Here is a 25,877-nt window from a genome sequence, read left to right as displayed (position 1 = left end):
CGCGATCTCGGCTCACTGCAAGCTCCGCCTCCTGGGTTCATGCCATTCTCCTGCCTCAGCCTCCCGAGTAGCTGGGACTATAGGCACCCGCCACCACGCCTGGCTAATTTTCTTGTATTTTTAGTAGAGACGGGGTTTCACCGTGTTAGCCAGGATGGTCTCCATCTCCTGACCTCGTGATCCACCCGCCTCGGCCTCCCAAAGTGCTGGGATTACAGGCTTGAGCCACCACGCCCGGCCTCACTGGGTTCTTATGAAGAATAAGATAATGGATACAAAGTGCTTAGCACTATCACATATGAAGCACTCAATAATTGATAGCTACGAATTTCATACTACTGCCTCCATTCTTCAGACGTGGAAACCAAGGAAAGGTTTTCACATGACCAGAGTCAAACAACTTGGAAGCTGCAGAGACAGAATTTGAATTCAGGCTTCAACAAGGCTTTCTCTCACCCCAGAAGTTAACACGACATCTTGGTTTTCAAAACGTCTGACCTCCTTTCCCCTGCTCTACATTTGCTTCCCTTCTTCCCCCAACGACAAATATAATCTTTTTTTTTTTTTTTTTTTTTTTTTTTGAGACAGAGTCTTGCTCTGTTGCCCAGGTTGGAGTGCAGTCGCACGATCTCAGTTCACTGTAACCTCCACCTCCCAGGTTCAAGCAATTCTCCTGTCTCAGCCTCCTGAGTAGCTGGGACTACAGGCACCCACCAACATGCCCAGCTAATTTTTATATTTTTAGTAGAGACGGGGTTTCACCATATTGGTCAGGCTGGTCTTGAACTCCTGACCTCAGGTGATCTGCCTGCCTCAGCCTCCCAAAGTGCTGGGATTACAGGCGTGAGCCACTGCGCCTGGCCCAAATAATCTTTGAACCTGTTAGATAATTTAACTTGTGTTCATTGCTTGTCTGTTTCTCCCTGCTAGAATGTAAGCCCTTGAGAGCTGGGATCTTGTTTTGTTCACTGCTATACCCCAAGTGCCCAGAACAGTGCATGGCATAAGGTACACACTCGGTCAAATCTGTTGGAGGGGCGAGGCACGGTGTAATCCCAGCACTTTAGGAAGCCAAGGTGGGACGATCGCTTGAGCCCAGGAGTTTGAGACCAGCCTAGGCAACATAGTGAGACCCCATGTCTACATAAAAGAATTCAAAAATCAGCTGTGGTACATGCCTGTGGTCTCAGATACTTGGGAGGCTGAGGAGGAAGGATTGCTTGAGCACAGGAAGTCAAGGCTACAATGAGCCGTGACCATGCCACTGCACTCCAGCCTAGGAAACAGAGTGAGACCGCCCCCTGTCAAAAAAAATAAAAATAAAAAATCTGTTGGATGCAAGGACAGCTGGCTGGATGAGAACCCGCCTGCCTGCAGTCTGTGTGTGGAGCCTAGCGCTGCTGCGCGAGTCCCCTGCACTGTAATTGCCTGTTTGCTTGCCAGTTCCCCAACTAGGCAGGGAGCTTGTGGGAGGCGAACAGAGGGGCTCACTTGTCCAGGTTCTTCAGGGAGAAGGGCTGTGTGGAAAAGCGGATATAGCTGTTGCGGTAGAACCACACGGTAAGTGGGTTCCAGTCAGTTACCAGGAACCACTGTCTCAGGTCAAATTTGGTGCCAAAGATGAGCAGGGGCCGCTCAATATACTTCTGCACCACCCATTTGCCGTCCTTCATCACCATGGGGTTGCCATTCACCAGCTTCAGCATCTCCTCCAGGTGGTCCATGCATATGATGCCTACGGGGGAAGAGGGCAGTCAGGGATTGAAAGGTCAGGCGTGGGCTGGGAGAAGGGCCAGCTTGTCATGAGCTCTCATCCCCTCGGAGCTGATAGGGCTGCGTGGGTAAGGCTGTCTCCCTCAACCAGAACTCAATTCCCTTTGGGAAAGCCAGGAATTTGCTAAGGATTTAAAATTTTTCCTAATTAACCAGTTTTGTTTGATTAAACAGGAATGTATACATGGATACAAATTTAAAGTGCTGGGCTTTTTTTTTTGAGACAGTCCTGTCACCCAGGCTGGAGTGCAGTGGCACGAGCCCGGCTCACTGCAACCTCCGCCTCCTGGGTTCAAGCGATTTTCCTGCCTCAGTCTCCTGAGTAGCTGGGATTGCAGGTGCCTGCCACCACGTGTGGCCAATTTTTGTATTTTTAGTAGAGACAGGGTTTCACCATGTTGGCCAGGCTGGTCTCCAACTCCTGACCTCCAGTGATCCACTTGCCTCGCCTCCCAGAGTGCTGGGATTACAAGCGTGAGCCACCGCGCCCGGCCAGTGTTGGGCTTTTTAAAAGTATGTGCACCTATTACTTTCCTACCAATAATAGACTATAAAACAAAACAAAAATTAGTACAAAAGGGCATACAATAAACATTACATCTCCTTGTCCAGAGGCAGCCAACTGCTGCTTCCAGGTCCTTATGGATATCCTTGCGGATCATGTGAGAGCCTACACATGCCTTAGTTTCCCAGGATTGTCTAAATTAAAGCATGTTAAGGATTTGGAATAGTGCTTTAGATGCATGACTGCATTTAATCCTCACCTCACAGGAGGTATTATCATCCTCATTTCACATATGAGGGAACTGGGGTTCAGGGAGGTGATAAAACCTGCTCAAGGTCACGAAGAATATTAGTAGCAGAGCTAGGACTCAAACCCATTCAATCTGGCTTCAATAGACCTACACTACTAACTTCCTTAGCATTTACTGGGAGATGGGAGGTGCCAAGGCAGGAAGCAGGAGCTGACCCCCACCTCGTCCGCGGGACTTGGCTCCTGGCTTCACAATCCAGATGTTGCGATCCCCTTCCATGTCTATCTGGGGTACCACGGCCCGCAGCTGCTGCAGGATGTCCTCACAGCGCTGGACCTGAGTGTCGAGGTGCCTGAGTTCTGCCCCTTCGCTGTGGGGAAATGATGGAACTTGGGCAGGGCTGGACCTGGGACATGTGGGTGGAGAGGGCAAGGGGAGATATATTCCACCACCCCCCACTACCACCCCCCACTCTCTTCCAGGCAGCCTCGGTCATGCCCTCCCTGCAGATATCCATAGGTCCCTTCCAAGCCTCCGGCCCCACCTTCAAGCCACCCCTGAAATCCTAACCTCCCCAGACTACACGAAAGGGAAAGGTTGATAAAATTCCATTAACTGCAAACCACCCCCTACTCCAACACTCCACCTGTGCCACTCCCATTCCTATTACATTAAAACTGTCTTTGACAGAATTTCATCTTTCCAGTTCCTAATGATAAAGCACCACTATGTGCCAGGCACTGTGACAAGGGCTTTCCATATATTTTCACTAATCCCCTCAAGGCCCTGCCAGGGAAGTATTACTGGTACCCCACCCCCTTACCCCCCGACTTTTTTTTTTTTTTTTTTTTGTGGAGACAGGGTCTTGGTCTGTCACCCAGGCTGAAGTGCAGTGGTGAAACCATGGCTCACTGCAGCCAGGAACTCCTAGGTCCAAGTTTCAGCCTCCCAAGTAGTTGGAATTATAGCCATACGCCACCACACCCAAGCTAATTTTTATTTTTGGCAGAGATGGGTCTTATTATGTTACCCAGGCTGGTCTTGAATTCCTGGCCTCAGGCGATCCTCCTGCTCAGCCTCCCAAAGTGCTGGGATTGCAGGCATGAGACACCACACCCAGCACTAGTCCCATTTCAGAGAAATGTAAACTGGGCCAGGCACGGTGGCTCATGCCTGTAATCCCAGCACTTTGGGAGGCAGAGGCAGGCGGACCACCTGAAGTCAGGAGTTCGAGAACAGGCTGGCCAACATGGCAAAACCCTGTCTCTACTAAAAATACAAAAATTAGCCAGGCATGGTGGCAGGTGCCTGTAATCCCAGCTACTTGAGAGACAGGACAATCACTTGAACCAGGGAGGCAGAGGTTACAGTGAGCCAAGATCCCGCCACTGCACTCCAGCCTGGGTGGGTGACAGAGCAAGACTCGGTCTCAAAAAAATAAAATAAAATAAAATAAAAAGTAAACTGGGCCGGGCACAGTGGCTCATGCTTGTAATCCCAGCGCTTTGGGAGACCGAGGTGGGCAGATCACAAGGTCAAGAGATCGAGACCATCCTGGCCAACATGGTGAAACTCTGTCTCTCCTAAAAATACAAAAATTAGCCGGGCGTGGTGGTGGGCACCTGTAATCCCAGCTACTCGTTAGGCGGAGGCAGGAGAATCGCTTCAACCCAGGAGGCAGAGGTTGCAATGAGCCGAGATCATACCATTGCACTCCAGCCTGGGCAACAGAGCGAGACTCCATCTCAAAAAAAAAGTAAACTGAAGCTTTGAGAGTTAAGGGACTTACCCAAGGCCATACACCGAAAGCTGAGTGGTACAGCCGGGATTCAAACTCGGTCCTGTCTGATTCCTCCATGCATAGGTGCTTTTGGGGGTTCATTCCTCTCTTAATCTGCGCCTAATATTGGCTGATACAATGTTAGCCTAATTCCTTTCAAGCACATCTATATCACACCTCTTCTTGCTTTTCTCCCCATCATTTACCCCCACCTGACACATCTGCTTATTTGGTTATTGTCTGAATCCCCTAACTAGAATGTAAACTCCGTAAGAGCAGGAACATTTTTTGTAGTTGTTCTCTGCTGTAATCCCCATCCCCAAGCACCACAACTGGCACTCAGCAGGTACTCCCTAAAAGTTTGCTCAATGAATGAACAGTTGGCTCAGCAAGTACTTTGGTAGGAGCCTGCCTCAGCAACTGGGCTGCACAGACAGGGTTTCATGGACAAAGAGTGACCCTGTTCTCTAAAGGACAGAAAATGTCCTGAACTAAACCAAGTCACAAAATACACCAGATAGCTACCTCATCCAGAGTCTCCCATTTCTTTCCTTCTGAATGAATAGGACAGGAGCCTCCTATTCAGGGTAAGCTAACTCTGTAACACCTTAGCATCTTGAATGTTTCCAGTCATGGAGAACTTTCTCTTTTTTAAGGAGGAGGCAGCCTTAAAAAAGGGCAGTGCCAGGAACACTTTGGGGCAGTGCCAGGAACAAGGACAGCAGATGTAGGGTGCTAGGCAAGGTCTCCCAGCAGTACTCACACCTATGTCCTGACAAACTTTTCTGTGGTCCATAGCATGAAGTATCTGTTCAGTAATCTGTGATGTGGCCCAGGAAAGTATCACACAGGAGTGTAATTTGAAAAAGTATATTTGACATGACAATACGATTTTATAGTTAGTGAAAAGAAAAAAAAACAAACAGTATTTTAATGAAAAGTCAACCTTGATGAAAACCTGGCTGGCTTAGTTCTTAAAATCCAGGATTAAAACAAACCAACAAAAAACTGGGTGGTTGTTTTTTTTTTTCCGAGACAAGAGTCTCGCTCTGTTCCCCAGGCTGGAGTGCAATGGCGCGATCTCAGCTCACTGCAGGCTTCACCTGCCGGGTTCATGCCATTCTCCTGCCTCAGCCTCCCGAGTAGTTGGGACTACAGGTGCCCACCACCACACCTGGATAATTTTTTTGTATTTTTAGTAGAGACGGGGTTTCACCGTGTTAGCCAGGATGGTCTCGATCTCATGATCTGGGTAATCTGCCCGCCTCAGCCTCCCAAAGTGCTGGGATTACAGGTGTGAGCCACCACACCTGGCCACTAATTTTTGTTTTTTTTTTTTTGTTTTTTTTTTTTTTGAGACGGAGTCTTGCTCTGCCGCCCAGGCTGGAGTGCAGTGGCCGGATCTCAGCTCACTGCAAGCTCCGCCTCCCGGGTTCACGCCATTCTCCTGTCTCAGCCTCCCGAGTAGCTGGGACTACAGGCGCCCGCCTCGTCGCCCGGCTAGTTTTTTGTATTTTTAGTAGAGACGGGGTTTCACCGTGTTAGCCAGGATGGTCTCGATCTCCTGACCTCATGATCCGCCCGTCTCGGCCTCCCAAAGTGCTGGGATTACAGGCTTGAGCCACCGCGCCCGGCCTAATTTTTGTATTTTTACAAAAGATGGGGTTTCACCATATTGGCCAGGCTGGTCTTGAACTCCTGACCTCATGATCCACCAGCCTTGGCCTCCCAAAGTGCTGGGATTACAGGCATGAGCCACTGCCCCGAGTGGATTTGTTTTTTTAAAAAAGTTGAGAAGCATTAACAGTAAATATTGAATGAATTAGGCCGACCAAACAAAAAAAAAATTTTTTGTTTGTAGGCCCATCAAACAAAAATTTGCCAGGCCTGGTGGCACACACCTGTAGTCCCAGCTACTCAGGAGGCTGAGGTGGGAAAAATCACTTGAGCCTGGGAGGCAGAGGTTGCAGTGAGCCAAGATTGCACCACTGCACTCCAGCCTGGGTGACAAAGTAAGACCCTGTCTCAAAAAACTAAAGTAAACTAAAATACTGAAGGAATGAATGAATGCTGGTCATTTGTACTGAACACTGTGTACGTGTGTTATATGATGCAATATTTTATGTAATCCCGACTTTAGAGAGATTCCTATACCCCTCTAGAACTTGCCCCCACACACCAGAAATAAAAAGGACTCGTGCTTCATGACTAATGTTCGAAGTCTTGAAAATTCTTTTTTTTTTTTTTTTTTTTGTTTGAGACGGAGTCTCACTCTGTCACCCAGGCTGGAGTGCAGTGGCACGATCTCGGCTCACTGCAACCTCTGCCTCCCGGATTCAAGCAATTCTCCTGTCTCAGCCTTGGCCTCCCAAAGTGCTAGGATTACAGGCATGAGCCACCGCCCCAAGTGGATTTGTTTTTTTAACAAAGTTGAGAAGCATTAACAGTAAATATTGAACAAATTAGGCTGAGTGCAGTGGCTCACACACTACTCAGTGGCTCCTGAGTAGCTGGGATTACAGGCATGTGCCACCATGCCAGTTAATTTTCCTATGTTTAGTAGAGATGGGGTTTCACCATATTGGCCAGGCTGGTCTCCAACTCCTGACCTCAAGTGATCTGCCCGTCTCCGCCTCCCAAAGTGCTGGGATTACAGGCGTGAGCCACCACGCCTGGCCGCCTTGATAATTCTTAATTTAAGATGGGTAGCTTTACATTTTCCAGTAGCTAAAGAGAAAGTATTGGGCCACCTAAGTTATTTCCTGACATTTAGAACAGATGCAATGAATTACTTGCTAATGACGTGGGTCTGCTGCTCATGTCATTCATTAGTTCTTCGGTTTCCCCTATTGAGTAATTAAATCTGTCCATTTGTTTCTGTTCTTCAGTTTCCCCTATTGAGCAATTAAATCTATCAATTTCTTTCTGTTACCACCACCCCAGCTGAGATTCCTAGCACTCCCACCTGGCTTCCTGCAGGTCTCAAACCTTAAGCTGTGTCCCGGTTGAGAACAGGGGCTACGCTTCATTTCTGGTACCTGGCACAATGCTTGGCACGTTGGAGTTGCTCAAGAAATGCTTACTGTGTGTTCTGCCTTCAGGGCTGTTCTCCCTCCAGTTGCTCCTGCATGCTTCTCCTGAATGGAATCTCCCTAAAGCAGCACCAGCCCCACCTTGATCCTCCCTTCCCCCGCCTGAGAACTTTCTTCCAAAGTGTGTTTGGAAAACACTGCCCCAGGCCAGGTGCGGTGGCTCATGCCTGTAATCCCAGCACTTTGGGAGGCCGAGGAGGGCGAATCACAAGGTCAGGAGATCGAGACCATCCTGGCTAACATGGTGAAACCCCGTCTCTACTAAAAATATAAAAAATTAGCCAGGCGTGGTGGTGGGCGCCTGTAGTCCCAGCTACTGGGGAGGCTGAGGCAGGAGAATGGCGTGAACCCGGGAGGCGGAGCTTGCAGTGAGCCGAGATCGTGCCACTGCACTCCAGCCTGGGCGAAAGAGCGAGACTCCATCTCAAAAAAGAAAAAAAAAAAAAAAAGAAAACACTGCCCCTCAGGATGCTTGGTGGGAGGCAGGGCAGGGTGGGAGCCTACAGAGAGAGTACAGGATACACTCTCTGTAGGCTTACACCACCCATAGGTTCTGAAAAGTACTGCCCCAGGGAAGCCTCTTTAATTAACTGCTTAATCCAGTGTTTTCCAAATGTGATGGACCACAAAAGCCCTTTTTCCATAAAATCTACTTACTTCCTGGAGAATTAACATCCATACAACACACACTTTGGGCAATGTGCTGTCCATTTGGTGGCACAGGCCATGCTCTTAGAGACTATGCTATGCCAAGAACCAAGAAGAGTGGCCCAGACCCTATCATGGAGGCAGTGGGAGTCCTTGAGGGTTCCCAAGCAGAAGAAGGGCAGGGTAAATGAGCGGGAGGCTTGGGGAAGGGGTGGGGGCTGCCCGAGACAGAAAGGGCCTGTCTGTAAGCACCTGCCCACAGCCCAAAGTCCCAGCTGCAGGGGACTCACTGGACCACTTGGTAGTAGCGCTGGAGGAAGAGGGACCAGCCCTCGGGGGTGAGGTACAGTGGGGCCTCCAGGTCCTTGTCGATGTCCATGTGGGCCAGGTTGCTAAGGTACTCCTCGCACGCACACAGAGCTTCATCCACAAACTCTGGGGACACCGACACTGGGTTTTTCTCCTGTTTCTTGCGCTGCTTGTCTCCTGCACATAGGGAGGGGCCTGTCACGATCCCATATCAAGGCAGGTAACCTGACACATGCCACAGCCCCCATTGTCCTAAGGCCTGTCACTTACATGAGGCCCAGCACGTACCTAGATAGATCCCTTACTGCCCTGGGATGTGTCACTTAGCTGAGGCTTTGCTCTAAATTCACTGCAACTCTAGCACTTGCCCCTGGCTCCCACTGTCCCAGGACCTGTCACTCACTTAAGACTCTGCCCTAAATGTCCCCAAGACCTCTGATAGCACCTATAGCCTCTCTGCCCCTGGGACCTCTAACACACCTGAGGCTCTGCCTAAAATGCACCTGGGAGCCTTGGCCTATGTGAACCCAGTTATACATGAATACCCTCCCCCAAGTCTGACACAGCTTCTTAAGTCCACGCAACAGAAATCCAGACCCACTCCCAGAATCCTGATACAGAGCTACAATCATTAGCCCACAGAAGCACTAACCTGTGTGTGCACTGTGACTGCACAAGGCCCTGACACACCTGAAAGTGATTACAGAAACTGACCCTTCAGAAGACCTCCATGCACATCCACAGACCTGACTCACCCGGCACATCGCAATGCACTGAAGACCCTGATATACAACTGAGGCCCTCAGACCCCTGCAGCCTGACCTATACCATAAAAGCTTAAGCACGGGGTCTCTAGCCACACCCAAGGTCCTTTTGCCCCTTATCCTGGCACACAACCAAGCCTTCCCTGTACGTGACACATGCAAGAGACAGCAATGGGGAGGTCTCCCTCTGGAAGAGGCAGGGATTTTCCTCCTTCCTGGAGAGCTGCCTCTACTTCCCTGAATCCCTCACTGATGGGTCCCTGGATTACAGGACTAGGAGCCTGGAGGCACGAGCTAAATCCAGAAAGGGAAAGGGCAGGCAGTGGTTGGGCTGGCATGCAATGATAGTGAGGGTTCCTCTTTGTCCCCCTCCATTCCAAGCTCTTCCTTATGTTCAGGCCTAAGCTGTTCTCAGGCCATGTGTAAAGCCCGGTTTCACTGCTTCCTCCTCCTCAGAGACCTGAGCTCCTCACAGGCAGGGACGGACCATGTCTTCTTAGTCTGCCCTCTCCAGGGTGCTTGGCCACATGCCAGGCCCATGGGAGGGCGGAATGAGGAGTGGATCAACTAACAAATGGATGGGAAGACAAGTGTCTAGGTACCTGGGACAGAAAAATGGATGAGTGGATGGACTGGAGGACAAATAGGTAGTAGATAGGAGAATGGAATAGCAGGTAGGTAGATGGGTAGATGGATCTGTGGAAGGATAGGTAGGCAGGGAGTGGATAGATGGATGGGGAGTATGGAGCTGACGTCAGGTAGATGAATGAAGAGATTAACAATGGGTGACAGGTGGGAGGATGGAAGCATGAATGGAAGTGTGGGTGGGTGAATCGGTAGATCAGAGAGTAGGTGAATAAGTGGGTACATAGGTGAATGGATGAGTGGATGGATGGATGGATGGATGGATGGATAGATAGATGGGTAGATGTGAATCATACACAGATGTGTAAATGAACCAGTAGGTGGGTGGATGAATAGATAGGTAGAAGGGCAGATAGGGGGAAGGGCAGCTGGGTGGAGGATAAATGGGTGGGAGAGTGGAGGTAATCACAGTACTTACCTGAGGCCTCTTCCTCTACTGCCTGGATAGGGTATGACTTCCACTCAGACTTCACCACCAGCTTGAGAACGTTGCGGGCAGCTGTCAGCCAGAAGTCCTCTGCTCCCAGGCCAGGGGATACCCTGCTCAGCCCCTAGGCTTGAGGCCTGTTCTGGTTCCAGAACCTGATCATGACTTGCCCCATTTTGGATCCAGAACCTGATCATGACTTGCCCCATTTTGGATCCAGAACCTGACTCTACCTTTTCGGACTCTAGAGCCTGAGTTTAGAACTTGCTCCTGTTTCAGGCCATGTACGGTGGCTTTTGCCTGTAATCTCAGCACTTTGGGAGGCCGAGGTGGGTGGATCACGAGGTCAGGAGATCGAGACCATCCTGGCTAACACAGTGAAACCCCGTCTCTACTAAAAATACAAAAAATTAGCTGGGTGTGGTGGTGGGCGCCTGTAATCCCAGCTACTAGGAAGGTTGAGGCAGAAGAATGGCATGAACCTGGAAGGCGGAGCTTGCAGTGAGCCAAGATTGAGCCACTGCACTCCAATCTGGGTGACAGAGTGAGACTCCGTCTCAAAAAAAAAAAAAAAAAGGACTTGCTCCTGTTTCAGTTGTGGAACCAGACCCCAAATCTGACCTGACTTGGATCATATTCTGCCTTCAGAATCTGGCTTGGACCCATTGTCTGATTTATTTCTTCTGTTCATCACCTACTTGTGATACTTACTCTATCCTGAGAACCAGACTGTGTCGTATTTCAGATTTTGAATGTAATTTAAACCTAGCATAGAATCTGGATCCAAATTCTAACCTGAATTTAGAACATATTGTGGAATTGGAACCTAGTCTGCCTTAGAAACCCAAAGCCTGCAGCCTTTTTTGGAACCCAATTCAACAAGTGGAACTTGATATAAGCCTGGAATCTGTTCTGGATTCCAAACTCAAGGGACTGACCAACTTTTAGAACCTGCTCTAGAATATAAGCCAAGCTACCTGAGCTTTTCTGGAGGTCAGAGTTGACCAAGCTAAGAGGCTCATTAATGGAGGGCACATTAGGGAAGGATAAGGATTGAGGGTGGAAAAGGAAATCTGCTGGGGCAGATGAGGACATGAAGAGAGGCCTGTCGCTCTCCAACATGAGCCAGAGCTTCAGCCCTGCTCCGTCAGCCTGAGGTCCAGGCATGGGACTGGGGGTCTCCTTACCTATGAAGGCTTTTTTGTCATCCTCAGCCCCCAGGCGGTAGCAGCGTGGGAAGAAGGAGTTGGCATCAACCTCATCAAACCACGGCAAATTCCGGAGATTGAGACATAGACCCACCTACGGAGTTAGTGCTGAGAGGGCAGGGCAGGACTGCCCATACTCAGCACACACCCAGACAGCTCGAAAGACCCTAAATGGATATGCTCTCAGAGCCTTGGCCCCACTTGCAAGGTCTGAGTTGCTCACATCTATCACCATATATTTGCCTGGGCAGTGTCCTTTGCCAAGAATACCTGACGTCCCTCCTGTCCACCCTTTCACTTTTTTTTTTTTTTTTTTTTTTTTTTTTGAGACGGAGTCTCACTCTGTCACCCAGGCTGGAGTGCAGTGGCCGGATCTCAGCTCACTGCAAGCTCTGCCTCCCGGGTTCACGCCATTCTCCTGCCTCAGCCTCCTGAGTAGCTGGGACTACAGGCACCCAACACCACGCCCGGCTAATTTTTTGTATTTTTTTAGTAGAGACGGGGTTTCACCGTGTTAGCCAGGATGGTCTCCATCTCCTGACCTCGTGATCCGCCCGTCTTGGCCTCCCAAAGTGCTGGGATTACAGGCTTGAGCCACCGCACCCGGCCAACTCTTTCACATTCTTAAAGAGCTGCCAAGGCCAAGCACAGTAGTTTACACCTGTAATCCCAGCACTCTGGGAGGCTGAAGTAGGAGGACTGCTTGAGGCCAAGAGCAGCCTGGGCAACATAGCAAGATCTCACCTCTTAAAAATAGAACAAAACAAGAGCTGCTTCTTCTAGAATCCTTCCTAACCCACACCAATAATATAATGGCAGGTCATTATTATAAAGCCCTTCATCCTTGCCACAACCCCAGAAGATAGTCCTTACTGGTATTCTCACTGAAAGATGAGAAAACTGAGGCTCAGAGAGGTGAAGTCACTTGCTAAGAAACCCAGGTAAGTCTGGGCATGATGGCTATGCCTGTAATCCCAGCACTTTGGGAAGCTGAAGTGGATCACCTGAGGTCATGAGTTCAAGACCAGCTTGGCCAACAGGATGAAACGCCGTTTCTACTAAAAAATACAAAAATTAGCCAGGTGTGGTGACACATACCTGTAGTCCCAGCTACTCAGGAGGCGAGGCAGAAGAATTGCTTGAACCTGGGAGGCAGAGATTGCAGTGGGCAGAGATTGCACCACTGCATTCCAGCCTGGGAGACGGAGTGAGACTCCACTCAAAAAAAAAAGAAACCCAGGTAAGACAGAATGGGTTCAATAGCCAGATATCTTCTGCTTAGGAGGTTAAGAGTCTGCTTGCTCACTATCATTGGGTTTGGTGATTGTTCTACCTCCAGACCCATTTGAATGCTGGAGCCCATTTTAGTCACTATATCTACACATGCCAGATACGGTACAGGGGCTGGATTTGAACCAGCCAGATGCTGGTCAGACTCCAAATCTTCTGAATTATATACTTCCCCTTGCCCTGAGAATTTCCTCAGGGAGAGCAGGGAGGAGGGCTGCCAGCCCAAGGGCGGGGAGTTGGAGGCTGCCCTGCCTGCTCCTCTAGGGAGCCCACCTTTGTGGTAAAGGAGCCAGCCCGCGCGTAGTGGTTTATCATCTGATCCTTGGAGAGGAAGCGACAGTCGAGCACATCTCGCCGGGTGGTCCAGATGAAGTAGGGGGTCTCATTCTGAACCATGCGGGACTGGGGAGACAGGGAGGAGACAGAAACACAGAGGCCAGTGTGGGTAGCAGGGCCTAAGGCAGCCTCTCCCTGCCCTGCTGAGCAGGGTGGGTGAACAGGAAGGAGAGGATGCTTCCAAGGTGGACTCTAGCCCACACATCATCTTTGTGTAAGTCAAGATTTCTCTTCCTCCAGGGCACAGGTGGGCAGAGGCCAAGCCAGTCTTTCAGGCTCCTTTTGGCCTTAGGGATGCCAAAGACTCCCTTCTGCCTCCCTTTGTCACTGCTTAAGGTGTCATATGAGGCTTGTCATTCTCAGCCCCCAGGCGGTGGCAGCGTGAGAAGAAGGAGTTGGCATTAGCCTCATCAAACCACGGCAAATTCCAAAGACTGAGACATAGACCCAACTATGGAGTTAGCCGCTGAGGGGGCAGGGCCCCTAAGGGTGTCCCCAAGCAGTGACAAAGCTGCACAACTGAATGTCACACTTTGTTCTGGCCCATGGTCATCAGTGACTTGCCCAGGGGCAGGACAGTGACTCCAACCTGATGGGCACACAGCCTGTGACAAAGGCTCTCTCATGGACCCCACCTCTCGCCATCCTTCCTACAATTCTGAGAGGTGGGATAATTATTCATAACCAATGTCAGCACATGCTGGGCCCTGCTCTAAGCACTTTCCATGCCAATTCATTCAAGGTTCACCACAGTTCTACGTGGTAGGTGCTAAGGTAATCTCTATTTTTCAGATGAGGAAACTGAGGCATAGGAAGACAAGCGACTTGCCCAAGGGCTCATGAGACTGACCCATATGAAGCTGCCAATATTCAGCCATTCCTGACATAGAGAAATGGCTTTTTTTTTTTTTTTTTTTTGAGATGGAGTCTGATTCTGTCACCCAGGCTGGAGTGCAGTGGCATGATTTTGGCTCACTGCAACCTCCGTCTCCTGGGTTCAAGTGATTCTTCTGCCTCAGCTTCTCTAGTAGCTGGAATTACAGGTGTGTGCCACCAGACCCAGATAATTTTTTTCTTTTTTTTAATATTTTTAGTAGAGACGGGGGTTTCACTATGCTCCCCAGGCTGGTCTCGAACTCCTGACCTCAAATAAGCCACTCACCTTGGCCTCCCAAAGTGTTGTGATTACAGGCATGACCCACTACGCCTGGCCAGAAATGGCAATTTTATATAGTTGACCTCAGTAAGTGGCACTACCAAGATGCAAACCCAAGTACCCTCACCTCAACATGCATGTCCTCCACATCATCACACCCGACTCTTTCAGCTTTTTTTTTTTTTTCAGATGAAGTTATCGCTTGTTCTGTCACCCAGACTGAAGTGCAGTGGTGCGATTTCAGCTCACTACAACCTCCATCTCCTAAGTTCAAGCAATTCTCATGCCTCACCCTCCCGAGTAGCTGGGATTACAGGTGCCCGCCACCACGCCTCGCTAATTTTTGTATTTTTATTTTATTTTTGAGACAGAGTCTTGCTCTGTCGCCCAGGCTGGAGTGCAGTGGTGTGATCTCAGCTCACTGCAACCTTCGCTACCCAGATTCAAGCAATTCTCCTGCCTCAGCCGCCCAAGTAGCTGTGATTACAGGCATACACCACTACACTCAGGTAATTTTTATATTTTTTTAATAGGGACAGGATTTCACCATGGTGGCCAGGTTGGTCTTGAACTCCTGACCTCAGGTGATCCGTCAGCCTCGGCCTCCCAAAGTGCTGGGATTACAGGCGTGAGCTACTGTGCCCGGCCTTTATTTTATTTTTTATTTTTATTTTTTGAGACAGAGTCTTACTCTGTTGCCCAGGCTGGGATGCAGTGGTGTGATCTCAGTTCACTGCAACCTCTACCTCCTGGGTTCAAGCGATTCTGCTGCCTCAGTTTCCTGAGTAGTTGGGATTACAGGCGCCTGCCACCACACCCGGCTAATTTTTTTTTTTTTTTCCAGTAGAGATGGGTTTTCACCACGTTGGCCAGGCTGGTCTCAAACTCCTAACCTCAAGGGATCCGCCCTCCTCAGCCTCCCAAAGTACTAGGATTACAGGCATAAGCCACCCCACTCCGCCTCTTCCAGAGCTTTTTAAGCCCTTCCTTCCTACCTTCACTTACCAAAAGCAGAGGGAGAAAGTGAACTATGGGGTTTTTATTTGAAGGGGGAGTTACCATGCATGGAGGCTGTGCTGGCATCTGGTATGACCTAGCAGAGCTCTGAATCATAGGCCAGATGGGACACAGGCCTGATGTGTCCCTCCCCACTCTGCGGCCCTATCCAGCCTTTATTCACTTATTTCTTTTTTAGAGATAGAGTCTTGCTTTGTTGCTCAGGCTGGAGTGCAGTGGTGCGATCATAGCTCACTGCAGCCTGTAATTCCCGGGTTCAAGCGATCCTCCCACCTTAGCCTCCCAAGTAGATGGGACTACAGGAACATGCCACCACACCCGGATAATGTTTTTCTACCTTTTTTTGTAAAGACTGAGTCTTACTATGTTGCCCAGGCTAGTCTTGAACTCCTAGCCTCAAGTGATCCTCCCACCTTGGCCTCCTGAGTAGCTGGGACCACAGGCGTGAGCCACCATGCCCAGCTCTATCCAGCCTTTAAAGAAGCAGTTTTTACTACAGATAGGGAAACTGTGGCTCAGAGAAAGAAAGGACTAGTCTGAGGTCACCCAGCTGGACACCAATGCTCTCCCACTAAGCAGGCAGCCCCTGCTTCATCTTGTCTCCCAGGGCCCTCACCATCAGAGCGTGTGTTCCATCTAGGTCATCAAATTTCAGTAAATCATCCAAGTCGAACAGCTGTGGTGGCTGGAACTCCTCATCCTCATCTTCATCCTCTGTGGATGCAGAGCCCAGAGCTGATGAGTTTCCTCTCCCTGCCCCATAGTCCATAAGGCCTCAACCCTGGGACAGTGGGACTCAGGAGGGACAGCTGTGGAAAGGGAGGGAACCACTCACCATCCTCAGTGGTGTCACTGTCACCCATCGCTGAGCTATCCAGATCCTTTTGGGGTGGCAGCAGGGTGGGGCCTGAGCGATGGACCATCTTCTTCTCCACCCAGCCCCTCCGGCGCAAGAGACACCGGATCACTGGGTAGCAGCCTTGGATTGTAAAGATCTTCTTCTGCTGCAAGGTGAGAGATGGATACTTCTTCAATAAGTATTGCATAAGTGCCAGACATAGGGGATATAAAGGTGAACCAGATAGTATGGACACTGCCATCAGGAAATTTTTATATTCCAGTAGGAGAAATAAACAGACTATACATAAGTAGAGAAATAAATATGCATGGTAATAATAATAGCAATGGCTACTATTTATTGAGGACCTACTACGTGCTGAGCACTTACATGCATTACTAACAATACTATGCGTTTTTGTTTTGTTTTGTTTGAGATAGGGTCTCACTCTGTTGCCCAGGCTGGAGTGTAGTGGCACAATTTCGGCTCACTGCACCCTCTTCCTCCTGGGTTCAAGTGGTTCTCCTGCCTCAGCCTCCTTGAGTACCTGCGATTACAGGTGTGCACCACCATGCCCAGATTTTTTTTTTTTTTTTTTTTTTTTTTTTTTTTTTTTTTTTTTTTTTTTGAGACGGAGTCTTCCTCTGTCACCCAGGCTGGAATAGCATGATCTTGGCTCACTGCAACCTCCACCTCCCGGGTTCAAGTGATTCTCCTGCCGCAGCCTCCCCAGTAGCTGGGAGTACAGGTGTGTGTCACTACACCCAGCTAATTTTTGTACTTTTAGTAGAGACGAGGTTTCACCATATTTGCCACACTGGTCTCAAACTCCTGACTTTAGGTGATCCACCCACCTTGGCCTCCCAAAGTGCTGGAATTACAGGCATCAGCCACCGCATCTGGCGCCCCAGATAATTTTTATATTTTTTGGTAGAGACTGGTTTTCACTGTGTTGGCCAGGCTGGTCTTGAACTCCTGGCCTCAAGTGATCCTCCTGCCTTAGCCTCCCAAAATGCTAGGATTACAGGTGTCAGCCACCTTGCCCGGCCAATACTATGCATTTTTATTAGATACTGTTATCTCCATTTTACTGGCTATGAAACAGAGGCATAGAGAAGTTGAGCAGGGTGCCTGAGGCCCCACAGTGGTTAAGCAAAAGAGCAGGGATTTACATCCTGGCAGTTTGGCTCCAGAAACTGCATACTTAATGGGATCCAGAGAAACTATTTAGAAATACATGGTGAGGGAAGGTTGAAAGGAAGCCATGAATTTACAGAGCTGGGAAATGGCGATTCAGGCAGAGGGGAAAGCATGTGCAAAGGCCTTGAGGCTGGAGAGAGGTCAGAACGAACTGAAGGGCCAGGTGCGGTGGCTCAAGCCTGTAATCCCAGCACTTTGGGAGGCCGAGACAGGCGGATCACGAGGTCAGAAGATCGAGGCCATCCTGGCTAACACGGTGAAACCCCGTCTCTACTAAAAAATACAAAAAGAAAAAAACTAGCCGGGCGAGGTGGCGGGCACCTGTAGTCCCAGCTACTCGGGAGACTGAGGCAGGAGAATGGCGTGAACCCGGGAGGCGGAGCTTGCAGTGAGCCGAGATCCGGCCACTGCACTCCAGCCTGGGTGACAGCGCGAGACTCCGTCTCAAAAAAAAAAAAAAAAAAAAAAAGAAGGAACTGAAGGGAGACCAGAGTGAGTAGAGCATGGAAAATGATGGGGAAAGCCCCAGAGGAGGTAGGCAGTGGCTAGACTGTGGAAGGCCTGCAGGCCTTGGAACGGACTTGGATTTCATACTAAGAGTGTCGTGAGCAAAAAAGGTAGGGAGTCTTTCCAGGCTTGACTTGCTGCTGTATGGCAAAAAGATGAGGGGACAGGATGGAGGCAGACCAATTAGGAGGCTGTCATGGTTTGCCTAGGAGAGAAATCACAATTACTATAATGAAGGTGGTTATATCACAGACTGGAGAAGGTGCTAGAGTTGAGAATCGTTTTGGAGGTGGAGATGACAAGTGGTTTTGCTGATGGGATTAGACCTGTGGGTGAAGAAACAGAAAGATGAGATTTCTGGCATGAGGAACTGAGAGATGGGAAAGACCAGAGACTGGGAGGACAACAGGTTTGGGCAGGAAGATCAAAGTCTGGTTTGGGACATGAATTTGAAATGCTTGTTAAGTTTTCTGGGTGTAGATGATAGGTAGGGGGCTGGATCTACGGGATGTGGAGTTCGAGGCTGGGCTGGAAGGGGCACAGAGGGGGTGCAGCACACTGACTGGACTCAGCCAAGGACACAGCCAAAGGAGACAGACCTGGGGAAGGGGTCAGGGGGCCCCAACCTTCAAAGGCCACTGAAAAGCGGCAGCCAAAGAGGGAGAAAGGAAAACGAGGAGCGTGCAGTCAGACAGCCAAGGGGAAGAGTGTGTGGGGCAGCGGTGTACAAAGATACAGGTGCCCAACCGAGATCAAAACAGAAAGGCACTGCTGGGTTTGGCTCCCTGGAACTCACCAGGCACCTTGATTAGAGTGGGACATCACAGGGAACCAGAGTGGAGGGAGCCCAGAAGTTTGGTGCTGAAGGGGTAAATGGGGAGGTAGTTGAAGATGGGTGTGGTGGTTGAGGGTTTTTGCTGTTGTTTTTTCTTTTGCTTTTGTTTTTTAAGGATATAAGAAAATAGCGCAGGGAGACAGGTTGAGCCGCTCCCAGGGCCCTTTCTAAGTGCCCCCGCCCCTCCTCTGACCTTGACAGCTCTCTCCACATAGATTTTGGCGTTTCTGAGCCGGTTCATGTGAGACGCCTTGGAGGATCCTCGCCAGAGGACCGGGAAACCTGCAGAAAGATGCGGAGTAGGGGCGGGGTAGACTGGGCCTGGGCCTAGGGTCCCGGCCTAGGATCTTTTCTGGCCGCCGATAGCCACGCCTCTTCTCTGCCTCCCGCCTTCATCCGGATGTCCACCCTTGGCCGCTCTTCTCCCGACCCCCATTCCCTCCCTCCACCCCAGCATCTTGTCGTCCTCGCAGCCGCTGTAGGCCAGAGCGAACGGGCTGCACGGGGCCTCACCATTCTGCGGAGAGGGGTCATCCAGGACCGGGGTGTGCGGGGGGCCGAGGGGGCAGGGATCCGCGGCGCCCTGGGCGTGGGTGCCTGGGACCAGCGTCTTGAAGGCGCGGCCAAGGCGGCGCGCAGGGACGGGGCTGCCCGCCTGGCATCTACCGCCTGCGTGACCCTCCTCGGGCTGGGCGGAGGCAGGGCCGGGCCATGGCAGCCTCCAGGGTGGACGGAACTCGGAGCGGTGGGCCGAAGGGAAACTGGTGCGTGGCTCGAGCGGCTGCGGCTTTCGCAGCCAGTTGCACACCGGGCCGCCCCCCTGGCGGTACCAGGAGGCCGAGCCCCGGCGCCCGGGCCCCAGCTCCCCAGCGCTCAGGAGCAGCGGTGCGTCGGGGCCCTGCATGCGCCCCTCGCCGCGCTCGCCCTCCCAGCGCCCCTGATCCCGCCTCCCCTCCGCGTCGCCGCCTCCTCTCCCGGGAAGGTCCTGCCTAGGCTCGAGCCTTGTCCTCCGTTCCAAGCCCCGCCCCGTTTGCTATTGCCTTGGAAACCATTCCCTGGGCACCATCAGACCGCTCGGGGTTGGTTGGAGGCTGCAGTGGGCCCCGGGGCAGTCAAGCGAGGGCTTCCTCAGGACCTGGGGCCTCACCCAGACCCTTGATGAGCGGGGCACTGAAGGCGGAAGAGAGCACTGAGCCCCAGTTTGTGTCGCGGTTCCTTATCCAGTACTTCCTGGTGCCACCGGCCCTGGGGTTTGAGCGATTCTACAGTATTTATAGGTGCTAACAAATGTCTCCTGACCTCATGGAGCTTACAGCCCAGTGAGGGGAATAAAAAGTAACAAAGGAAGGGAATAGTTACAGGTATAATAAGGGCAATGAACAAGCAGAGGTGAAACCAGGAAGAGGGCGCATTTTAGATAAAGTGGAGTTAGAGGATGTCCTCTGAAGAGGTGATACATTTAAGCTGAAGATGTAAATGCGAGGAGTCAGGAGTCACCAGGGAAAGGGGAGCAACAGCACTTCAGGGAACAAACAGTCCCAGCAACAGCCCTGAAAAGGGTTAAGAACCCTTGTGCGAACTACAAGACAGCCAGAGTGGCTGGAGCCTGGTGAGGCCAGATCAGACCTGCCGGGCCTGGCAGATGGGCCTAGGGTAAGGTCCTTAGCGAGGGCAGCATATGGGGGTAACACAAAAGTGCAGAGCACACCCTCCCCAGGAACTTGGAAATGGAAAAACAGATCATCATTTGAGTCAACTGTGAAAGAAATGTAATAAATCAGAACAGTTATGCCTGGCCCCCAGGCTGACTGTAAGCAACCTTTTTGGAAGCACTGGCAAAGTATTATCCTCAAAAGTCACAGGGGAGATAAGGTTCCAAGATGTTAAACAATTTGCCTCAAATCACACAGCAGAGGCAGCATTGCAACCCTGGTCTGACTCCAAAGCCTGTCTCTTAAACACCTGTATGTTATCACGCAGGTTGCCCGTTAGTCACAGAAGGACCACATGGGGACAGTTTGAGAGGCCAACTTTAGCAGTGCCCATGCAGGCAGAGTTGAAGAGAGTACCCTGGTCAGAGCCCAGCTTTGTTAGTCACTGGGTAGATGTGCTCTTAAGAGTGAAGGTGGATCCCCCACCTTCCTGTCCAGCTGACCCCAACCCCCCTTTAGCTGATGGCTGGACTTCCCAAAAGGCACATCCCCAGGAGAGGTGATTTAGGGAATTTGGACCCTGGGAGAGAGATACGTGACAAATGAGGGTTGTGGCTGGCTCACCCAGGCAATGCTGTCCTGTGAGGGTTGTTGAGTGACCAGCTGCTATACCCTATTAGTCACCCAGTTTCACTGTGACCACCTTTAACATTCACTGCAAAGCTAGAACATAACCATGTGCCCTGGAGGAGGGAACATCTAATTCAGAGGGGTAGTGAGGTAGGTCACAGAGGAAATGTCATAAAGGGGATGATAACACTTGGGTAGGCTGAGGCGGGAGGATCACCCAAGGCAGCCCAGGCAACATAGCGAGAACTAAAAAAAACTAAAAACAAAAACAAAAAAATCAGCTGGGCGTAGTGGCACAGGCCTGTGGTCCCAGCTACTCAGGAAGCTGAGGTGGGAGAATCACTTGAGCCTGGGGAAGCTGAGGCTGCAGTGAGCCACGATTGCACCACTGCACTCCAGCCTGGGTGACAAAGTGAGACCGTCTCAAAAATGAAAAAAAAAAAAAAAAAAAAAAGGTGGCGGGGGAGAGGGGCAATAGCTGTTCCAGTTGCCCTCACCCCCTCCTCCCTTTAACATCACCTTGTCCACCCCATCAAGAGAGACCCCTCTGGCCATCTGTAGGAATCCCTTTTCAAAGCTCAGCTCAAAGGTTAACCCTTCTTGAAGCTTACCCTGACACTCTCTCCTATATTTACCCCTTGGCCCCCTGACTTCCAATATTAAATATAAAACACTTCAGTGAACCTTTTACATACCTAGCCCTTTTCCTGGACCTCCAAGTCTCTTCAAGGCAAGGATAACATCATGAACACTGGAAATTATTCAACAGCCCAGCCACTGGGCTGGTGAACAACTACGGTTCAGTTAGTACCTGTGTGGCAGGGACCGTGTCAGATTATTCATATTCATTATCTCTACTGAGACACAAAATAGAAACAACTTGACCAAATTTTTCAAGAAGAATCAGGATTCAAACACAAGGGTTTTTTGTTTTTTTTTTACTTCAAGGTGTTACTAAGGTGTAGTACTATCCAATGGAACTTTCTGCAATGATAGGAATCTCTATGTATGTGTTGCATATGCTCTATGTCTATATATGCTGGTTTTTTTTTTTTTTGAGACGGAGTCTCGCTCCGTCGCCCAGGCTGGAGTGCAGTGGCCAGATCTCAGCTCACTGCAAGCTCCGCCTCCTGGGTTTACACCATTCTCCTGCCTCAGCCTCCTGAGTAGCTGGGACTACAGGGGCCCGCCACCTCGCCCGGCTAGTTTTTTGTATTTTTTAGTAGAGACGGGGTTTCACCATGTTAGCCAGGATGGTCTCGATCTCCTGACCTCGTGATCTGCCCGTCTCGGCCTCCCAAAGTGCTGGGATTACAGGCTTGAGCCACCGCGCCCGGCCTATACATGCTGTTATACATGGTAATCACTGGTAGCTGTTAAGTTGCCAGTGGGACTGGGGAACTGGATTTTAAACTTTAATTGTAATAATTAAAATTTAAATAGCCACTTGTGGATGGTGATTACTGTTTTGGCACAGGCAAAAGTCTACTCTCTTGCTCACTGGCTAGATTTGGGGCAAGTTTTTACATCTCACGTTTGGAATCTGTTTCCTTATCCACCAAATGGGAGCACTGTTTCTCTGAGGTTACTTTTTAGCCCAAGTAAGTTCATTATGTGAAAAGCACCAAAGCTCTGTATAGGCAGAGAGAGCAGTTTCAGAAATGAATGGTGCCTGGACTACAATGAATGGAGTCTCTGGGTTGGGGCCCCTGATAGGAATAATGGTGGGACCAATCATGAGATTGCACCCAGTGGGGAGCTCCAGGCACAATTACCAGCCATCTGGTCTCAGGGAAAAGAAGCCCCACCTCCCCTCCTTTCATACACACAGACAGCAAAGACCTCATGCAGCCCCAAAGGAGCAAAAAGAGACTTTAATTAGGGGAGGGAGGATCCACCAGAATCAGAAAAGGGACAGCTAGCGTGGGAGCAGACGAGCCAGAACAGGCAGGAGGAGGGCCCAGCTGGGAAGCTCTAGAGGACTCACCTCGCAACCTCTGGCACAGGCACTGGTACTGACGGACAAGGCGAAACAGCGGCCCCTCTCAACTGGGAGGGTACCCAGTGGCCCCTGTAGTCAGGGGTTGCCTGGCTTTTGGGCCCCAGGTCCTAGGCATGACTGGTGGTCACCAATTTGGCCCTTGTCCCCAACCAGTGCTGGGGGGCCATCTTCAGGCAGAACTCAGGAAGCTGGCAGAGGGTTCCCACCACTTATATTGGGGCCAAGGAGGCTTAGGAATAAAAGGGTAAGGGAGAGAAACTGGAGTCTGAAACCTCCCTCCCTCCCCACCTGGGGTGGCATAGGAGAGAAAAAATAAAGTCGCCTTCTGGCTCCAGGCCCGCCCAGACCCACAGCAACCAATAAGGTACAATCACTGGGACCAGTCACAGTCACTGGAGATGGAGGATTTAAAAAAAAAAAAAAAAAAAAAAAGACAAAAAGGTTACAGTATCCTACAAGCACAGAGTTTAAGTTTCAAGACGTTAAAAAAAATCTGTCCCGGCCCAGGGCACTGAACATCAGAAGCCAGCCTCACCAGGCATGTGTGGCCTTGGGGCAGGTCCACTGCTGCTTTCTTGCCCAGCTAGCAAGCACACCACCCACCTCCCGCATCAAATGCCCACCCCAACCCAGCTCCCTGCTGCCGCCGCTGCTGCTCTGGGGAGTGACTCCAGGACGCCTTCGTGGAGACATGAGTAGTCTGAGGGGGAAGGCCACGAGATCCAGCCAGATGGTTTAAAACTGTCAAGAGAACCAAGAGGCAGTGCATGGTGGTTATTATTGCATCCTGGTAGGGCTGCTCTAAGGAGCTGTGTGAACCTGAGCTGCCACTGTGCTCGTATCTCTGAGGGACAGAGTTGGGTCCCAGGACACCTTGTGGTCATGCTCTAATTCAGCCAGCTTTCAGAAGTGACCTATGGGCACTGGCCCTAAGCCTAACACTAGATGAGGCAGAAAAATTAACAGTCATGGAGCTTCTCCACAGCTCCCCTGTGCCCTGGCATGGAGGCTGCTAGAAAGCCCTGTCAGCGTCCTGCCTGGTGAACTAAGGTTGCTTTCTTTAGGCATGGGGGCTCTCATGCAAGGGGCTTGGGGACTCAGAGGGCCAAGTGGAGAAGGACCCAGGTTCTGGTACTTTTGTGTCAAGCTCTGGATGATCCTCCAACCAAGACAGGCTCTTGAAATGTTTTCTGCCCTCAAGGGTCCCCCATGCTGCCTAGAATAGCCCTGGACATTTTAGAGACCAAAGGTTGTGAACCAATGGTCCATGCCTGAAAGCAGCCCAAAGATGAGCACTGTATGGCCCACATGGTGTTTAAAAGAATATGAATTAGTTGGCGGGGCACGGTGGCTCACGCCTGTAATCCTAGCACTTTGGAAGGCCCAAGTGGGTGGATCACGAGGTCAGGATATTGAGACCATCCTGGCTCACATGGTGAAACCCCGTCTCTACTAAAAGTACCAAAAAAATCAGCTGGGCATGGTGGCGGGCGCCTGTAGTCCCAGCTACTCGAGAGGCTGAGGCAGGAGAATGGCATGAACCCAGGAGGCGGAGCTTGCAGTGAGCCAGACTCCAGCCTGGGCGACAGAGAGAGACTCCATTTAAAAAAAAAAAAAAAAAAAAAAAAAAAAATGGGGGGTCAATGGCCTGGAGGTGTGTGGGAGCCAGCCCCTGCAGATGAGGCATGTGCTTAGCAGCTCCTCATCCTGCCCACTCCACAGCTACCCAACCTTTGGATGCACCTGAATTTGTGACCCCGACAAAGGTTATGGTACTATCTTAGACCTCTGAGTCCGAAAACCCAGCTCCACATTCTGGTTCCTCCTCTTACTGGCTGAGGGACCTTGGACAGGTGCTTTTGCTTCTAGAGACCCAGTTTATTAATTTCTAAAATGGCGATAATAGCTGACTCAAAGATTGTTTTGAGTAATAAACAGGACATGTGAACATACTTTTTTAGGTGTCTAATTCTGTATGATGTAATTATCATAAGTAAGTAAATGATTGTTGAATGAGTGAGCCAAATATTCAATTGGAACAAGAGCTATTTTCCCCTTCCAGTTCAATCGAGAGGGTTCCTAGTATCCTGGTCATAAAACTTCAGTGCTACAATACATGGAAAGCTTACTATGTACCAGGTGCTATGTTTTACACACATGGTCTTACTTAACGCTCAACCACTCTGAAAGATAAGTATTAATTACCAGACCTTCATTTCACAGCTGAGGAAACTGAGGCTTAGTTGAAAGTTCAGTGACATGCCTGAGTAGGCAGTGGAGCCTGGATTCACACACAGGTGGTCTGCCTCCACAGCTGAGTGAGCTGAACAACCATGCTGACCTGTGCACACACTACGGCTATTCTGTATACTGGCCACCCTCGGTATAATTAAATCCCAAGGGAAGCGGGTATAATTTCCATTTTTAGGAATCTGAGCTCCTTCTGGACTGGGTGTGTACTTATTAGTGGGAGTACACACTAAGTCTACCATCTAGAGATCACAGCCACTCTGGGTGGAACATAGCAACAAACCGAAGATTATTTGGAAAAAGGAGAAAAAAAAGGAAGGCATGTTCTGAATATCTAAACAACTAAGAACTATGTCATCAGTTCATCAATGTAAACAATTCTACCTCTTCAGATGACTACATCCTTTCAATTAGAAAGGCATAAACAATGTAAGAGGAATCTGGAGGACTTATACCATGCAAGTGATAGAAAACAGGTTGAAGGAATCATGACTAAGCCTGAGAAACATGCTGAAGGGAAGTACTGAAGTCTATTTGAGAAGTGGAATTATAACATGATTAACTGTCCTATATTCCTAGAAAATTCACTTGCAGACTTCACTTGCCTCGCTTGGGGTATGAATGAGATAGAGGTAAGGCCTTTGTGAACATCTTGAGATGTAGAAATGAGTGTCCAAGTTCCTATGAGGGACTAGGAGACATCCCAGACACCCAAATATAGAAAACGCCTTGTAGCTCTCAGAGATGAACTTGGGGTCCTCTA

At 50.1% G+C, this 25,877-nt stretch overlaps 2 protein-coding genes across 18 annotated transcripts in view; both read right to left on the bottom strand.

Annotated features, from left to right (window-relative positions):
• The window catches only part of TTLL3 (tubulin tyrosine ligase like 3), a 29,254-nt gene extending 7,389 nt beyond the window's left edge, over positions 1-21,865 (bottom strand). For 3 of the 17 annotated variants that reach the window (XM_030927533.1, XM_030927539.1, XM_030927524.1), the window contains exons 1-10: positions 19,094-20,363; positions 18,774-18,862; positions 16,036-16,204; positions 15,817-15,914; positions 12,965-13,093; positions 11,381-11,495; positions 10,185-10,283; positions 8,339-8,534; positions 2,750-2,934; positions 1,492-1,735 (exon numbers count right to left, since the gene is read on the bottom strand). In XM_030927533.1, coding sequence (XP_030783393.1) covers positions 1,492-1,735; positions 2,750-2,934; positions 8,339-8,534; positions 10,185-10,283; positions 11,381-11,495; positions 12,965-13,093; positions 15,817-15,914; positions 16,036-16,204; positions 18,774-18,862; positions 19,094-19,484 — 1,715 coding nt within the window. In that variant the 5' untranslated portion in view covers positions 19,485-20,363. Of the gene's footprint in view, positions 1-1,491; positions 1,736-2,749; positions 2,935-8,338; positions 8,535-10,184; positions 10,284-11,380; positions 11,496-12,964; positions 13,094-15,816; positions 15,915-16,035; positions 16,205-18,773; positions 18,863-19,093; positions 20,368-21,557 lie in introns of those variants that run through there. The other 14 variants (XM_030927545.1, XM_030927541.1, XM_030927553.1 and 11 more) reach the window with 12 other exon arrangements.
• Positions 21,866-22,701: 836 nt separating this feature from the next.
• ARPC4 (actin related protein 2/3 complex subunit 4) overlaps positions 22,702-25,877 on the bottom strand; it is a 15,735-nt gene continuing 12,559 nt past the window's right edge. Inside the window, exon 6 of the mRNA XM_010369408.2 lies at positions 22,702-23,605. Coding sequence (XP_010367710.1) covers positions 23,600-23,605 — 6 coding nt within the window. The 3' untranslated portion in view covers positions 22,702-23,599. The remainder of the gene's footprint in view (positions 23,606-25,877) is intronic.

The sequence above is a fragment of the Rhinopithecus roxellana genome, chromosome 1 (assembly GCF_007565055.1).
Source record: "Rhinopithecus roxellana isolate Shanxi Qingling chromosome 1, ASM756505v1, whole genome shotgun sequence".
NCBI classification, from domain to species: Eukaryota; Metazoa; Chordata; class Mammalia; order Primates; family Cercopithecidae; genus Rhinopithecus; species Rhinopithecus roxellana.
This window is presented reverse-complemented; position numbering and strand designations above follow the sequence as displayed.